The following is an 18,933-nucleotide window of genomic DNA, read 5'->3' as shown; positions in this document are numbered from 1 at the left end:
TATAATCATTCATAGAAACTTTTATTCTGATTTTCTTTTATTTATTATTTTATATTAAATAGATAAAGAGGCTTCCTATGCGTATTGTACATATAATGTGTTTTTATGATCTATCCTAACTGCATACACATGTTCTGTGCTATCTTGTGGCACACATACGTGTAGTTTATAAGGGTGTAGTACTTATTATCAGCACTGACTCCCCCGACACAGAACAGAACGACATGAGGAATCCGAATGAAGACTTCACCGACCTGTGAAAAAAACGACTTACCGGAATGACTCTGTGTCTAGTTTGCACATGAAGCGTCAGCAGACGGCCTCTTGTCGGATACGCTCTCCCCCATTGGACCTGATACTTCATCCTTTATTGCAGCAATAAATGCCACTTTTGTGGAGGGTCATAAATAGACCCCAAGGGGAGTGTGAATATATGGGGGATTGGAATGAATATTCTTCTATTGGTTGGACATTGACATGAATGAAACAATGAATTATTACCGGTCCATGGGGGCTCGGTCCTCAGTCTCTTCTCACAGTCTTCCTGATACAGCTTCCAGGCCTGTACCGTCTCGTGCACGGTGTCCGCCCGGCAGCCCTGTGACGGTGTAACACAGGACACGTGACACAGCTGCTCCAACACAAAACATATAAATGTATGGGAGGGATATAATAACTATAATCCTACATCAACTCCATCATAATAATGATAATTATACCCGACTTCCAGAATGGGGAATACAGCTGAGAAATCGTTCTCAGATGTCTGATCTCTTAGTAGCTATATTATGTGGAAATATAACTTTATTACGCATCGGTTAATATAAAATACATTTACTATTATCATCATCATTCTGTTATAGCCTGATATAGTGAATGAAGAAACCAGATGAAATAATAACCAATAATATAATCATATAATGAGTGAAACACCCGGCTTCCTGTATAACAGACTAGATATTGGAGGAAGCCAAGGCAGAGAAATCATACCACCAGCGGGTATTACCACCAGCGTTAACCCTTTCCTGTGTAGGAAAAGTGAAGGCTATTCACCCCTTGATAAATCAGCTGCAGTGTGTGTCCCCCCACAGTGGTCCTGTAATGCAGTATGTACACCTACAGCGACTGTTCTCATGTCATCGCCATCTCAGGACGGAGTACAGACATTCTAGTGACCTATATACATATATAATGCAGAGAGTATTCTAGTGACCAATATACAGTACAGATAGCACTCTAATGACGGATATACAATACATAGAGCATTCTAGTAACGGGTATACAATACAGAGAGCATTCTAGTGACTGATATACAATACAGAGAGCATTATAGTGACAAATATACAATACAAAGAGCATTCTAGTGACCGATACACAATACAGAGAGCATTCTAGTGACCAATATACAATACAGAGAGGCATTATAGTGAACGATACACAATGCAGAGAGCATTCTAGTGTCAAATATACAATACAGAGAGCATTCTAGTGACCAATATACAATACAGAGATCATTCTAGTGACCAATATACAATACAGAGAGCATTCTAGTGACCAATATGCAATACATAGAGCATTCTAATGACCGATGCACAATACAGAGAGCATTCTTGTGACAAATATACAATACAGAGAGCATTCTAGTGGCGATACACAATACAGAGAGCATTCTAGTGACCAACATACAATACATAGAGCATTCTAGTGGCTGATATACTACACAGAGAGCATTCTAGTGACCAATATACAATACATAGTGCATTCTAGTGACCGATACAAAATACAGAGAACATTCTAGTGACCGATATACAATACAGAGAGCTTTCTAGTGACCAATATACAATACAGAGAGCATTCTAGTGACTGATATACTACACAAAAAATATTTTAGTGACAGATATGCAATAAAGATAGCAGTCTAGTGACCAATGTACAGTACAGAGAGCACTCTAGTGACCGATATACAACACTGAGAGCATTCTAGTGACGCTATACAATACAGAGAGTATTCTACTGGAAGATATACAATACAGAGAGCATTCTAGTGAGCGATATACAATACAGAGAGCATTCTAGTGACCAATATACAATACAGAGAGCATTCTACCCCCTGTAATCACTCAGCATTTAGTCTATGACTGATATCAGAAGTATCTTACTGGAAAGAATTAAAACTGGAACCATTAATTAACTCTGTGCTAACGCAGCTACAATCAAGGAAAAACTCTTAGTACTTATTATTACTACCATGGATTTAAAGTAAATGTTTAATTAAAGAGATTGCATTAATACATAAACAGCCTAAGAATAATAAATACAGACAAAACACGAATTGGAATAAATTATATCATTCCCTGATGAATATGATCAATAAATCAATGGACTTCTCTAGAATCTGAAACAATGAAACTGTAATCACTTCACACTCTGATATTAACCCTGTGATAGGGCAAGAAAATACTTTATTATTAGAGGGGCTGGAAATACATTCAGGGTGTGGTTTGTTCAAAAGTGGGTGACTTATCTGGGTGTGGGTTTAGTGAAGGTTAGATCTTTTATAGCCCCCTTCCCCACAAGGAAGCTTAATAGCGACCCCCCTCTTTTAGTGACACCTGGAAATGTCCCTTTTACCAAAGTATTAACAGGCCCCACACTCAGGTACCCCTAATGTCTCTACAACCTGCCTGTCCTTGAGCTGCACATTGATTGTCAGACAGTGATATTGGTCATTAAGAAAAGTAAAGCAAAGAAAAGTAGTAACTTTGCAACTGGGCAAAACCATGTTACATTGGAGGGGGGGGGGGGTAAATGTAAAATGTGAGGACAGATTTATAGTTGGGTAGGGCATGTCCTAGATCAACTTTAAATTTCAGTGTACAAATAAAGCTATCAGGTATTTGTGTGTTAGATGGAAAAACAGCCGGTATTTAACTTGTGCAAAATAATAAACTAATTTGCTCCCCTTGCATTGTAACATGGTTTGTCCAGGAGAACATTTACCCTTTTTTTGCCTTACTTTGCTTAATGACTCAGGTCCTGTGTGTTTATTATACTGAACATATATTTCACTACCTACCAGAAAAAAACATAAAGAGTATTCTAGTGATCAGCCCACAATACAGAGAGTATTCTACTGGATGATATACAATACAGAGAGCATTCTACTGGATGATATACAATACAGAGAGCATTCTAGTGATTGGCCCACAATACAGAGAGCATTCTACTGGATGATATACAACACAGAGGGGTAGATGATGTTGCCTATAGCAACCAATCAGATTCTAGTTATCATTTATTTAGTACATTCTACAAAATGACAGCTAGAATCTGATTAGTTGCTATAGGCGACATCTCCACATTTTCAAACCCGCAGTTTAGTAAATCTAGCCCAAATTGTATTCTAGTGACTGATATACATCTACAATAGAAGGGGATTTCCAGCGACTGTTATACAATGTATAGAGCGATCTAGTGACAGATATACAGTAATGTCTCAGCAAATTTGTCTAAAATGTAGAAATCTACATGTTAGGGGAGAGACATGTGCGCACTGCAGGATGATTAGTGAACAAAGCAGAGCTCAGCCAGGGGAGGAACCTGCAGCACAGGGCCCCAGTAAATATGGGGTAGGAGCCCAATGATACATCTGTAACCTCCTGGCCCTGCTTTACAGAGACTGGGCCCCCTCTGAGCATGTGCAAGAGAGGATTCACAGTAATGTGGGGGGTGCACAGGGGCCTCGGAGGGGTACTGTGGGGGTGCAGGGGCCTTGGAGGGTAATGTGGGGGTGCAGAGGGGCTTCGGAGGGGTACTGTGGGGGTGCAGGGGCCTCAGAGGGTAATGTGGGGGTGCAGGGGCCTTGGAGGGTAATGTGGGGTGCAGGGGCCTCGAAGGGTAATGTGGGGGTGCAGGGGCCTCGGAGGGGTACTGTGGGGTGCAGTGGGGGCCTCAGAGGGTAATGTGGGGGTGCAGGGGGCCTCTGAGGGTAATGTGGGGGTGCAGTGGGGGCCTCATAGGCACGAAGGCCCCACATCGGGATACAGCCCCCCTATTTCTGGGCCTGCCCCCCAGCAGTTCTCCTATTGACTACAACTAATGAGCGGAAGGGAATTCTGAGACAGAAAGAGAAAACATACAACGTGTAATTACTGAGCCCCAGCGTTCACTAAATGCGTTGTGCGGACATTAGATGGCGCAGTCACGTATCCCAATGTCTCCGTATGTCCCATCACATAGAGCTGACTATTATATATAATATATCTTATAGCAATGTACTAATACTGTAGTTATATGAAAGTGATTTCTTACCTCCAGCAGTAACAGGACCAGAGGAACCAGCTGAGACCACATCCCGCGGTGACGTCCTGAACAGTAATCAGTAAATATATCACAATGGCGCAGTAATACGCTGATATTGCTCTGTTACATTTTCTGCATGACATAGAACTCAGGCGGGCAAAGGGCAGACTGGCGTGGTACAGGGTGTATGTCATGTGACCGCGTTGTCCCCTCCCCTGCGCTGTTTAATCAGGAAACGAGAGTTACAAAGCTGATAAATGAGAGACTATAGGTGACTCAGTGAAGTGGATAGGACAGGACTATGACTGTATCTAGAGGACACAGACCAGCTGAGAAGTATGAACATGCGTGTGCGCGCAGAACACAGGGGTGGGACACAAGATATGACACATACGTGTATAGAGACACCCCTCCGGCTGGGCATTAGGCGCAGTATAAATACCCTCCTTACACCCCCCAGAGCACAGTACTGGGGGCACGTGTACAATAAGAGCTTCCGACCCCGACATTCAATCTTATTACAAATAAATATATTTATACTAAAAGAGCCCCAGAAACCATTGAAGCCACGTAACACAGAGCTGTACACTTACTCTGGTTCTCACTGTATAGATTACATTTGTTATGTTGAAACAATAACAATCTTGTTTGAGGGTGGCCTTGAACCCTCCCATCTATATAAGGATACAGCGGTGTAAGTGTCAGGTGGGAGAAACAGACAGAGGGGAACAGGGAGCGATCACCCCGAGATGTGAATGTGCTGATTACATATTGGAAGAGTCACAAATACAATATTAGGCAGAGAGCAGCTCTGAGGCCGCAATCAGGGTTGTGTAATGTTGTGTAGCTGCGGTTAGTAGTATACTTAGTGTAACTGTGTTCTGGTCTGTAGCGTAGAATACAATTTATTTTGGGTAACTTGTGTGTGACACACACACATCATACACATACACCTCACACACTCCCCTTACACACACACACACACACACACTTCACACACACACACACACCTCACACACATACACCATATGGACAAAAGTATTTGCTCACACCTGTTAATTATTGCATTGAGGTGTTTCAATCAGACCCATTGCCAGAGGTGTATAACATCCAGCACCAGCCATGCAGTCTCCATTTGCAAACATTTGTGATACAAAATGGTTTGTTCTGAAGAGCTCAGTGACTACCAGCGGGGTACAGTGATAGGATGTCATCTTTGATATAAGACGGTTCCTGAAATTTCATCCCTGCTGGATATTCCACGGTCAACTGTAAGTGATATTATTAGAAATTAGAAGCGTTTAGGAACAACAGCAACTCAGCCGCGAAGCAGAAGACCACGTAAAGTCACAGAGCAGGTTCAGCGACTGCTAAGGCGCATGGTGCGTAAAAGTCTCCAACGCTCTGCTGATTCCACAGCTAAAGAGTTCTGAACTTCCACTGGCATTAATGTAAGTACAAACACTGTGCAGCGGGAGCTTAATGGATGGGTTTCCATGGCCGAGCAGCTGCATGCAGCCTCACATCACCAAGACCAGTGCCAAGCGTCGGATGGAGTGGTGTAAAGCACACCGACACTGGACTGTGGAGCAGTGGAAACATGTTCTGTGGAGTTACGAATCACGCTTCTGTGTTTGGCAGTCAGATGGGCGAGTCTGGGTTTGGCGGATGCCGGGAGAACGTTACCTACCTGACTGCATTATGCCAACTGTGAAGTTTGGTGGAGGAGGGATAATGGTATAGGGCTGTTTTTCAGGGTTTGGGCTAGACCTCTTATGTCCAGTGAAGGACAATCTTAATGCTTCAGCATACCAAGTCATTCTGGACAATGTTATGCTTCCAACTTTTTAGCAACAGTTTGGGGAAGATCCTTTTCTATTCCAACATGACTGTGCCCCAGTGCACAAAACAAGGACTACAAAGACATGGTTTGATGAGTTCGGTGTGGAAGATCTTGACTGACCTGCACAGAGCCCTGACCTCAACCTGATCAAACACCTTTGGAATGAACTGGAACAGAGATTGTGCGCCAGGTCTTCTCGTCCAACATCAGTGCCTGACCTCATAAATACTCTATAGAATTAATAGGCACAAATTCCAACAGAAACATTCCAACATTTTATGGAAAGCCTTCCAAGAAGAGTGGAAGCTGTTATCACTGCAATAGGGGGACCAACTCCATATTAAAGTATATGTATTTGTATACAATGTCATTACTGTCAAAGTAGGTGTAATAGTCAAGCGTCCGAATACTTTGTCCATATAGTGGATATATCAGACCCCTTACACACACACACACACCTCGCACCTTACACACACATACTAAAAGTCCCGGTATTCTTAAAGTCCTAGGGCAAAAATCTGGGACACACATATCATCATCTTCACCATTTATTTATATAGCGCCACTGATTCCGCAGCGCTGTACAGAGAACTCACTCACATCAGTCCCTGCCCCATTGGAACTTACAGTCTAAATTCCCTAATATACACACACACACGGACAGAGAGAGGGACTAGGGTAAATTTGATAGCAGCCAATTAACCTACCAGTATGTTCTTGGAGTGTGGGAGGAAACCGGAGCACCTGGAGGAAACCCACGCAAACACGGGGAGAACATACAAACTCCTCACAGATAAGGCCATGGTCGGGAATTGAACTCATGACCACAGTGCTGTGAGGCAGAACTGCTAACCACTGAGCCACCTTATAAACCATCCACTAATACCCCACTGCTTCTCATACACTACACACAGCTTCACAAACACCTACACACCTCACACGCAGTCTCACAAACACTGACACACAGACAACCACACACACCCTGAGACATAGCTCACATCTCACACACAGACTTACACCACAACTCACACATAACTCCACACATCACACACAACGTAATACACGTTTACTGATGTATAGCAGTTTTACTAACACATTATTATGTTATTCAAAAATGTATCCAAACCCTCTCAACTTCCAGACAGGTTTTTTATCCTCTAGATTCACAGCCTGAAAATCTATTGTTTGGTATAAGGTGTCCGGATTGTGTTACTGACGTCTGCTGTTTTCTTACTGACAGATTGAAAATGTTGCTGCGTGTTTACTGACAGGTGATGAAGTTACTGACTAGCACATAAAGTCATAGTACACACACAAACACTGACACACAGGTGACATATAGACAAAGCTAATATTAGTACTGACGCACAAGAAAACACAACACAACAATAATAATCAATGTATAGATACACTAACTAATAGACACAGCGTAGAAGTGTAATATACATATTATAATACTGCATGCACTATGTGGGTATCTCTGGGAATACTAACAGTACACGCAGACATAGAGCACATACATGTTCTACTCACAGAAGTATCTATAGGTGATGTGAGCTCTCCGTCTGCTCTCGCTGTTCCTCTGTATGTGAGTGTTCTGTGGAGCGGGAGGAGGAGGCTGAGATGGGGCAGATACATATTATAGTACATTCATCCACTGCAGGAAGGCACCAATCACATCTGTTGTTTGGGGTTAGAAGTTTGGATAATGTATAAAATAATACAAATGTATAAAGTATCTTTAAATGATTTTTGTTCCAGATCATTTACAACAAGGGTGAGGTATGGAGCGGATGGTCGGAGATGGATGGAGGGGGTTGGAGATTGCACCCCTAATTTGCTAATTAATGTTGTCCAGAAATAGGGCTGAATAAGCAGCCCCCACACAGCCCCCACGTGGCCCTAGGCTCCTGACACACACTACAACTCCAGGTTGTCAGAGAATTGGGAGAGGGGGAACATTAATAGAGAGAGAGAGAGACTCAGGAGGGGCAGTGAAGGAGAGAGATTTTTTTTTTGGGGGGGGGCGGACAGTGAGATGGAGGGGGAGAGAGAGAGAGAGAGAGAGAGAGACTCGAGAGGGACAGTGAAGTAGAGAGATTTGGGGGAGGCGGACAGTGGAAGAGACTTGGGAGAGAGGGGGACAGTGAGATGGGAGAGAGAGAGAGCGGGGGGGGGGGGGGGGCAGTGAGATGGAGGGAGAGAGAGAGAGAGACTTGGGAGAGAGGGAAAAAGTTAGATGGGAGAGAGAGAGACTCAGGAGGGACAGTGAAGTAGAGAGATTTGGGGGGGGGGGGGCGGACAGTGGAAGAGACTTGGGAGAGAGGGGGACAGTGATATGGGGGAGAGAGAGAGAGAGCAGGGGGGGGCAGTGAGATGGAGGGAGAGAGAGAGAGAGACTTGGGAGAGAGGGAAAAAGTTAGATGGGAGAGAGAGAGACTCAGGAGGGACAGTGAAGTAGAGAGATTTGGGGGGGGGCGGACAGTGGAAGAGACTTGGGAGAGAGGGGGACAGTGAGATGGGGGAGAGAGAGAGAGAGAGAGAGCGGGGGGGCAGTGAGATGGAGGGAGAGAGAGAGAGAGACACTCAGGTGGGCAGGGAGAGAGAGAGACTTGGGAGAGAGGGAAACAGTCTGATGGGAGAGAGAGAGACTCAGGAGGGACAGTGAAATGGAGAGAGAAAGAGAGAGAGAGAAAGAGAGAGAGAGAAAGAGAGAGAGAGAAAGAGAGAGAGACTACCAATATTCTCTCCTATATACTTACCATGTTTGCAACATATTTTTCTATACCTGTGTAAGGAACTTCGATTTGAATATATATTTTACTTTTTTGTCTATGTGAGCACAATAAACGTGTTTTTATTGTAAATCCACAGATAGACACTTTGTTTTTCTTTCTCTCTTTTCTCATGTGGATTCATTGATGAAGCTGTAGCGATGAGGATCCTTCCATGTGCGCTTGTGAGGAAGGAGAGTCTCTTATTCGGATGGAGCGTCATCCATAATTATTTTTGAAGAGTTTGTATCTACGGAGACTTTACAGAACTGAATATATGGTGTGGTGAGTAGTTCTGTGATCCACAGGACTGAATCATTGTATATGGACAATTAGACCCAGTCCGCTTAATATGTTTCCATCTATTTGATTTAACTCCATAGCTGGTCTTTGGAGTGATGCTTATTTTTCTATTTTTATTTTGATATATACTGTTCTATGTGGGGGTGAGCCACTGTGATCAGAAAGTGCTTTTCTCCACTTACACCTATATATTCCTATTCTTCTCCTCATTATGGAGATTTTAGTCTTCTCTTGTGTTGTTGTTACTGTCAGAGACACTGTAAGAATATTGTTACTAATCCCGAATGTTAAAATGTAACTTGTAAAGTGTTGTAAGAAGTGAGGAGTCACCTGATGTCAGATCTCTGTCACTATGTTGACAATACGATCAATAGGTCCCCCGGAGACAATAGCTGAGCAGTCTCACACCAAGTACAGGGTGTCTCTGTGTCCTGCGTCTGCTTCCTCCAACCTTCTCCCCGTATCACCCCATCAGGAGCTGTCTCTCTCCTCTCTCTCAGTCTCATCTCATTAATTCATTCTGAGAGTCTCTTGTGTTCCATTGTCCCAAACACTTCTCATAATTTCACCTCTCATCCCCCCATTAAACTCTTCATCTGACGCTCAAACCAAATTGTCGCTTCCTGTGTCACTGTCGTCTCAAAGTGCCTCCCCCAACCCCCCTCTATATCCCTCCTGTATTACTGCAGCCCCTTCCCCATATCCCACCTGTATTACTGCAGCCCCTTCCCCATATCCCATCTGTATTACTGCAGCCCCTTCCCCATATCCCTCCTGTATTACTGCAGCCCCTTCCCCATATCCCACCTGTATTACTACAACCATTCCCCATATCCCACCTGTATTACTGCAGCCCCTTCCCCATATCTCACCTGTATTACTACAACCATTCCCCATATCCCACCTGTATTACTGCAGCCCCTTCCCCATATCCCACCTGTATTACTGACAACCCCTTCCCCATATCTCACCTGTATTACTGCAGCCCCTTCCCCATATCTCACCTGTATTACTGCAGCCCCTTCCCCATATCTCACCTGTTACTGCAGCCCCTTCCCCATATCTCACTTGTATTACTGCAACCCCTTCCACATATCTCACCTGTATTACTGCAGCCCCTTCCCCATATCTCACCTGTTACTGCAGCCCCTTCCCCATATCTCACCTGTATTACTGCAGCCCCTTCCCCATATCTCACCTGTTACTGCAGCCCCTTCCCCATATCCCACCTGTATTACTGCAGCCCCTTCCCCATATCCCACCTGTATTACTGCAGCCCCTTCCCCATATCTCACCTGTTACTGCAGCCCCTTCCCCATATCTCACTTGTATTACTGCAGCCCCTTCCCCATATCCTACCTGTATTACTGCAGCCCCTTCCCCATATCCCACCTGTATTACTACAACCATTCCCCATATCTCACCTGTATTACTGCAGCCCCTTCCCCATATCCCACCTGTATTACTACAACCATTCCCCATATCCCACCTGTATTACTGCAGCCCCTTCCACATATCTCACCTGTATTACTGACAACCCCTTCCCCATATCTCACCTGTATTACTGCAACCATTCCCCATATCCCACCTGTATTACTGCAGCCCCTTCCCCATATCTCACCTGTATTACTGACAACCCCTTCCCCATATCCCACCTGTATTACTGCAACCATTCCCATATCTCACCTGTATTACTGCAGCCCCTTCCCCATATCCCACCTGTATTACTGCAGCCCCTTCCCCATATCTCACTTGTATTACTGCAGCCCCTTCCCCATATCCCACCTGTATTACTACAACCATTCCCCATATCCCACCTGTATTACTGCAGCCTCTTCCACATATCTCACCTGTATTACTGACAACCCCTTCCCCATATCTCACCTGTATTACTGCAACCATTCCCCATATCCCACCTGTATTACTGCAGCCCCTTCCACATATCTCACCTGTATTACTGACAACCCCTTCCCCATATCTCACCTGTATTACTGCAACCATTCCCCATATCCCACCTGTATTACTGCAGCCCCTTCCCCATATCTCACCTGTATTACTGACAACCCCTTCCCCATATCCCACCTGTATTACTGCAACCATTCCCATATCTCACCTGTATTACTGCAGCCCCTTCCCCATATCCCACCTGTATTACTGCAGCCCCTTCCCCATATCTCACTTGTATTACTGCAGCCCCTTCCCCATATCCCACCTGTATTACTACAACCATTCCCCATATCCCACCTGTATTACTGCAGCCTCTTCCACATATCTCACCTGTATTACTGACAACCCCTTCCCCATATCTCACCTGTATTACTGCAACCATTCCCCATATCCCACCTGTATTACTGCAGCCCCTTCCCCATATCCCACCTGTATTACTGACAGCCCCTTCCCCATATCCCACCTGTATTACTGCAACCATTCCCCATATCTCACCTGTATTACTGCAGCCCCTTCCACATATCTCACCTGTATTACTGCAGCCCCTTCCCCATATCTCCTCCTGCTCCCCTCTCCCAGCTCTCGCACTGCCCCCCCCCCCCTCCTGTCTGTCACTGTCACTGTCAAATTCCATCTTGGTTCCTCATGTCAGAGGCCGGGGACGGAGCCTCTATTTGGAGGATGTGGGAACAGTAATAAGATTATGGAGAGGAAACATCTATAACTGTCTGTTCTCCACGGCAGCCGCAGGCTCCTGGGACTCAGACACTGGAAGACGGTCTGTCCCTGTCCACAGGGTAACCAGCGGAGAGAAGACCCTTCCCCATTTGAGACCTCCCTCCTGTGCCCCCTGACACCAGGTAAAACACACTCAGCTCTATAAGTGGGTGATTTACACTGATCAGCGTAGGAAGCAGCCAAATATGGATGTAGCTTAGTAAACAATCCTATTATATGATAAGTGATAGAAAAGAGGTTTTATTCACATTATTGGTACTGAGACCGAGAGACATGAGAGCGCACTTTCCATTACTCAGAGAGAGAGACAAGCAATGAGAGAGACAGATAGAGAGAGACACACATAGACCGATAGATGAGAGCATACTTCCCATTACTGAGAGAGATAGGCAATGAGCGAGACAAAGACAGAGAGAGAGACATAGACAGAGAGAGATGAGAACATACTTTCCATTACTCAGAGAGAGAGACAGGCAATGAGTGAGACAGGCAGAGAGAGAGATGAGAACGTACTTTCCATTACTGAGAGAGAGAAGAGAGAGACAGGCAATGAGAGAGACAGAGAGATGAGAGCGTACTTTCTATTACTGAGAGAAAGAGAGAGACATATACAGAGAGAGATGAGAGTGTACTTTCCATTACAGAGACAGACAGACAGAAAGAGATGAGAGGGTACTTTCCATTACAGAGACAGACAGACAGAAAGAGATGAGAGTGTACTTTCCATTACAGAGACAGACAGACAGAAAGAGATGAGAGCGTACTTTCCATTACAGAGACAGACAGACAGAAAGAGATGAGAGTGTACTTTCCATTACAGAGACAGACAGACAGAAAGAGATGAGAGCGTACTTTCCATTACAGAGACAGACAGACAGAAAGAGATGAGAGGGTACTTTCTATTAATCAGAGTCAGAGAGAGTTCCCAGCCCTCCTCCTATTCTGCCCCTGATTTTTCTCTCTGCCCCATTCATGGTGCAAACACTACAGAAGTTTCCCCCAGCTGGTGCTCCTGTATACCCTGGTAATCCATCTAATGTAACATATGGTGGCTCTTACCCTCATACTAGTCATATAACCCCCCCATTCCTTCCAGTCCTCCACCACCTGCCCATCCCCCCTATACTTCCAGTAACACGCATGCGCTGGGCCGATCACAACATGTTATACTCTGATCTCTGTGCACAGAATCTATAGACCAGTGACCTGCCAGGACCAGAGCAAGATCCAATCAGTGAGTCTTAAAGGAGTGTGGTGAGATAAAGACAAGCACATGTCATGACACAGGCCAGCTCATTGGCTACAAGAGGAGGTCAAATCCCAATTTTCTCACTGCCCAGTCATTTCTTTACTTCCATGCATTTCATACTTGCGTATGTTAGAAACTTGAACTGTATTGAAACTTGAATGAACTTGAAAATTGAATAAGTTCTTCCTCAATGCTTTATTGCTTTCGAGGCACAGCTACAGCAGAGTACCACAGGCAATTATATTCGCATGAAGTCATCATATAAATTGGTTGATGAAATTAAATTAACTCATAACAGCGTCCTACTAATTTCTTATACTACAATAGCTGAGTATCTTTCATTGCGGCATGTTACAATTGGGTTATGATCAGTAGAGTTTTATATTTACTAATCTCGATCAATCATCTGTAAATGTTGTTGTGGCTGGATCACATAGAAATAATTTATAGTAGAAATGTATTTGAATTAGTGCCGCAGGCGTTAATTTATATAATTGCAAATGTACTGATTTTGATACTGTTATTTTTCTGTATTAGCAATGTACTGATTTCTGAGGCCATAGGCAGGAAATGTGTTTTCTGTGACTGTCTGAAGGCAGCTAATCTCAGATTAATTAGACCTTTTCATCTCAGTGGCCAACATGTCTGTTTACCCTGAAAGACAGGAGGAAGTAATTAGACTTACTATCTCACTAGGGCAGGATGCAAGTAAAATAGGAAACTTTACACCAAGTTTCAGGAAATCAAGAGATTGAAGTAAATTTTGTTAAAGCTTCAATTGCGCTAGCTCCACTGTTAAAGTATATATTACATCCTAATTGTAATTATTGAATGTGATTTATCAGACGTTGTGGTGCCAGCCAAGGCAGGGGCTGGCTTACCTCCTGCCAAGTTAGGGCTGTAAACTGTATAAAAAGGAGCACTGTTTGACCATGTATCAATATATTCCATCTGTATTTCTTAAAAGATCACTAGTACCACAAACTGGCATGTAACTGTCTTTATAAGGGCTACTTGAGCTAATAAAACATCATTACATTAAGATCCTGCTTTGACGACTAATTCCCTGCAGATTATACCCAAATCTAAACCAGCTGTTCTGAGGTTGGGACTCAGCATCCAGTACCACTGCTCTGCCCGGTACCTGCAGTTCTGGATACTGTGATAGGCCAGGGGGGACCATCCACAGCAACCCTGATCTGAAGGAAGAGGTCAGGGGTACCAGCCCAGGTGCCCAGCAAGGGGGTACACTAGCAATGACAGTTACCCAGAAGAATGCGGTTCTGGATGTCACAAAGGAGTCCAGTGGTGGCAGCAGGCTCCTCCTACTGCGGTTAGAGGGCGCATTTGGGAGAAAAAAAAGGGGACGTTGCAAGACAAGCCCAGACTGTCCCCAGCAACACAACAGACAGGGTAGGATAGGAGGTCCATCCTGACAAAGCTCTGATTTCTTAATGCTAATTATCCTTCAAATGAAATGACTATTTAATTCCTTTAAGTTTTCTCTAAACTCTGCATAAAATACTCTTCCGATAACCTTCTCCTTAAATCAATTTGTTATAGCCGCACAGGTGAGTACGACCTTTAGAAGGATGTCGTCCACAAGGGCCGGAAGTACATCATCTGGGTTACCGTGTTGCTGTTTGTTGTTAATATTATTTTACGTTTAGCTTTTTATCTATTGTGTTTATACAGATTAAAATGTATCAGCATAATTCCTTGATTTTCTTGTAATGTTATTAATAAGAGACACAAACTGAACTATACATAGTCTGTTATTTCAGCGCAGGCTCGGACACTGACAGACAGCGGGGTGTTGGGGTACCAGTCCTCTTCTGACACCATTGTGAATATAACATAATGTACAAAACAACAGAACTAATTGTGAAGTATTTTCTTCCACTTTCAAAATTTCCCGAGGACACAAATGTCAGTTATGTTTATTTCAGCCACATACTGTCCTATATGTCATGATTAAGGTGCGGTAGAAGCTCCGATAACCAGTGGGTGCGCAGAGCCAGGGCAGTCACTAACACTAGGGCTTCAGGGAGTATACTGAATGAGTGACATAATGTTACCATGGAGCCCCCTCATTATGAGCCGGCCGCTAACATGAGGCGACCCAGCCGACAGCTGCTCCTCCATTTTGGTAGTGGGCAGGGAGAGAGGCGACGGGCTATGAGGTCACACAAAGTAAGAAGCGGGGCTGTGGCGAGCTGTGCCTATGGGGGGCGACACCGGCCCTGCAGCTACCAGCAACAGAAGGTGAGTAATTGTATATTCAATATACTCAAATGTTTACAGTAATTTTGAATATTTGGTTTATTAAATGTCTAACATTTCTCTTCACAATCCAGACACTTGTAGGGGGAGATTTATCAAACCTTCTAAATAGGAAAAGTGGAGGTGTGGCCCATAGCAACCAATCAGATTCTAGCTATCATTCACCTAGTACATGCTAGAATGTGATTGGTTGCTGTGGGCCACACCTCCACTTTCCTATTTAGAAGGTTTGATCAATCTCCCTCTAGTATATTTCGTCAGCACAGAACCAAAAGGAACAGAACTGGCCTCAGTGTCTTTGTCACGAATCAATGTAGGAATACAGCCAAGGAGCCATGGATAAGGTGACAAAACATACAATGTTTATTGCTGGAGAGTATGAACAGAAGATGTAATAATAAGCTTGCAGAAATTACCAGATATACAGCAGTTGCAGGTAAATGGGAGGTGAGGAAAGATTCCAGGCAGCAAGTACAGGGAAATGCACAATGTCCCAGGTTCACAGATGAAACAGGTCAGCAGAATGTATGTTGAGATAGATCAGGCAGCATAAATCCAGGAGCACAACAGGAGAAAGTGACCACAGAGTGTAACATCAGGATGTGACAACAATAACCAGCAATGAATGCTGGGAGAGACAGGTTTAAGAAGGTACACACCCAGGTGCAAGAAATAATTACAGGGCAGGTTAACCTCTGATACAAACAAGTAAGGCCCAATATCAGCACCTGTGGTGAATAGAGGTACTGCTGCAAGACATAAAATAAATACAAATAATAAAGTCCAGGAGGCAGGTCGTTACAGTCTTCTACCCCCAGAGCTCCACCCACAAGGAGCAGACAACACCTTATGGCCTCGCTGATCCATGCCAGCCTGGGGCAGGGGCATCGTCAGCGTCTGAAAGAAATACCACATGGAGAAATACGGGAGGTGAGAGAAGAGCAGCTGGTAATGTGGCGGACAGCCCTAAGCCGGCGACAGAGGGCAGCTAACACAATATAGGGACCACTTTGGGGCTAACGTCCCACCAAGGAAAGATATAATTGTAACCAACGCAGACTGGACCTAGTTCTAGCAATAGCCCAGCTGGTCCCCCGTATGTGGGAGGAGCTAGAAGCCTGATCGTTCCACCAAAGAGATGGAAAAACCGTGATTGTCCGGTCCCAAAGAGGCCAAAAGAGGGAACATTTCCATGTCTCACTTTGCCTGTCTGTTTCTGTCTCCTTCTAAGTGTCTCTGTCTCTTTCTGTGTCTCGCTAAGTGTCTTTGTCTTTCTGTCTGTCTCTCTGTTACAATAAATACGGAGGGGGGGGGGGGGTGTGTGACTGGATCACTTATAAGGAACTTATGGTATAAATTTATTTAAAGGAAATAGCGCATGGAGCTTTATTTATATAAATGCAAATGAACTTATTTTTTGATATTGTGTATATTTTGGTAAAGGAAATCTTAATTTCTAAACTCCTTTGTTTTAACCTTGCTAGAGGAAATGCATTATTTCTGATGTATATATCTGATACAATCAGCCTTTGTTTAGAAAGTCTTTATGATTTAATCATTTGAACATTTGAGTCTTAGCAGCCGCTGTTATGTTACGTATCATTTATTAACATTTATTTATATAGCGCTAGCATACTCCACAGCGCTGTACAACAGGAACCAAACACAGTACTAAAACAGGACTGAGTATTATCAGACAGATAAAGCTGTAAGAGGGCGCTGCTCACAATACTCATTACACAGAAGACTAGAAATACACGGACACATATCTGATTACTGTCCACTAAATGGTAAGATACGTAATGCGCTGTGTACCGTGATGTCATCATGGCTGCCGATGAGACGAAGCTGAATCATTCACACCCTAATGCGGGCGAGAGAGAGGGTGGGAGAGGAAACACAGGGCACACAGAGGACGGAGATACAAGTCATAGCAGTAGATCGCTAAATACATAGTAAAATAAAAATATATAGTACACACATCAATAATAGTATATATTATACATATATATATTTTATGGCCGTGTGAGGGGAACAGGTACCATGTCCTGGGGTAGATGGCGATGTACAATAACTCCAATGCAGGGTTTCCTGTGTAACTGGCCTCAACCAGCTTTATTAGCATAACCAAAATAAACAAAAAAACAAATAAAAACCTTGCCTGTCCGGCACTTACTCCCTCCTGGGCAGGACCTTATGTCCCACACACAAATCATATACATTAACTCATCACAGCAACCAACAATACTCAGAGGAGAGGAAAGGGGAGTAAATAGGCGGTGCAGTCTCCTGACTGGCCACTGGAGGGCAGCAGTAGTCAGCATTCTGGGAATAGGCAGCTGTAATGTGCAGTGTGGTGGTGGTTATGGGGGGAGGGGTGAAGGTTCGAGTCCCGGGGTAGGTTGGGATATAAGACTCTCTTGCAGCAGTAAACAGGTCGTTACGTGGTCCTAGCAAGAAATCCAGCAGATCTTCAGGATAAATGTGTCCAAGCCATTGAACATCCTAAATCATCTCTTATGGAGACATTGCTTTGTTCTCCGGGTCTTGTAGTTACAGAGGACAAAAGATGACGGGAGACTGCTGTCCAGAGTCAGGGAACTGTCAGAAAGACTAGAAATAACATTCCCCGGGCCCCATGTGAAATGTATGCTGGGGCCCCATACACATAAAGTCACCAAGTGGCTGGCTGGGCTGGGGGGCAGCGCTGCCCCCGGGATGGTCCCATAGTGGTTACCTTGGGCTGGGTCACTGGACCACCTGCAGTTTTTCCCCTTGTTCCTACCAGCCCTCCCCTGTCTGCTCCATCCCCCGTCAGTATATAATATATATATAATATATATAATAGAGCTGAGAACTACTTGCATTGATAATCATCTGCCACATTATATATCCAGATATTTTATCCCCAGTATTTTCCAAGTCTTATAACTGCCGGGATCCACTCATTATAACGACATGTTTATAGCATTTATTCCACTGGGACAAGGGCCCCTGTATGATGGGCCCTATAGCTCTGGCTACAGCCCTGTATGTCCCGACTCCATACTGTGAGAGGGGCAAAGGGGGACCCGAGATCAGACATCTGGTTCCTGATTGGTTGGCTTTGATGCACCCCAATAAGAATCTGTCTCCTCTGTCTGCCCACAATGCAGTGCAGATTGTGGAACCCCAAACTGGCAGCCTAGGGGGTACTGTGCCCAGGCCCCCCAGCCACCCACTTATCAATCATCAGTTCTCTTGCTGGAGTAGAAAGTGTGTCTTTGTGTGTATATGTGTGCGTGTGGTCAGGAATTTAGATTGCAAGCTCCACTGGCTCCGGGGCTTGGTGGAGGCGGGGCTTAATGACGCAATCCTTCGCCCCCGCTATGCAATGCCTCAATTTTGGCAGGTTTTAAAAGTAGGCGACTATGAGGAACTGATGTGGATGATAAATATTCTTTGTACAGCGCTGTGTAATATGATTGGTGCTGTATAAATATTTACCCACAGTG

At 44.3% G+C, this 18,933-nt stretch overlaps 1 protein-coding gene across 3 annotated transcripts in view; it reads right to left on the bottom strand.

Moving 5' to 3' along the window:
• GIPR (gastric inhibitory polypeptide receptor) overlaps positions 1–18,933 on the bottom strand; it is a 142,229-nt gene that overhangs the window by 15,331 nt on the left and 107,965 nt on the right. For all 3 annotated transcript variants that reach the window (XM_075186173.1, XM_075186172.1, XM_075186174.1), the window contains exons 3-4: positions 4,312–4,367; positions 502–598 (exon numbers count right to left, since the gene is read on the bottom strand). In XM_075186173.1, the coding sequence (XP_075042274.1) occupies positions 502–598; positions 4,312–4,367 (153 nt within the window). The remainder of the gene's footprint in view (positions 1–501; positions 599–4,311; positions 4,368–18,933) is intronic.

Source organism: Mixophyes fleayi, chromosome 9 (genome assembly GCF_038048845.1).
Source record: "Mixophyes fleayi isolate aMixFle1 chromosome 9, aMixFle1.hap1, whole genome shotgun sequence".
Taxonomy (NCBI): Eukaryota; Metazoa; Chordata; class Amphibia; order Anura; family Limnodynastidae; genus Mixophyes; species Mixophyes fleayi.
The sequence above is the reverse complement of the archived record's forward strand: the minus strand, read 5'-3'. Positions and strand labels throughout refer to the sequence as shown.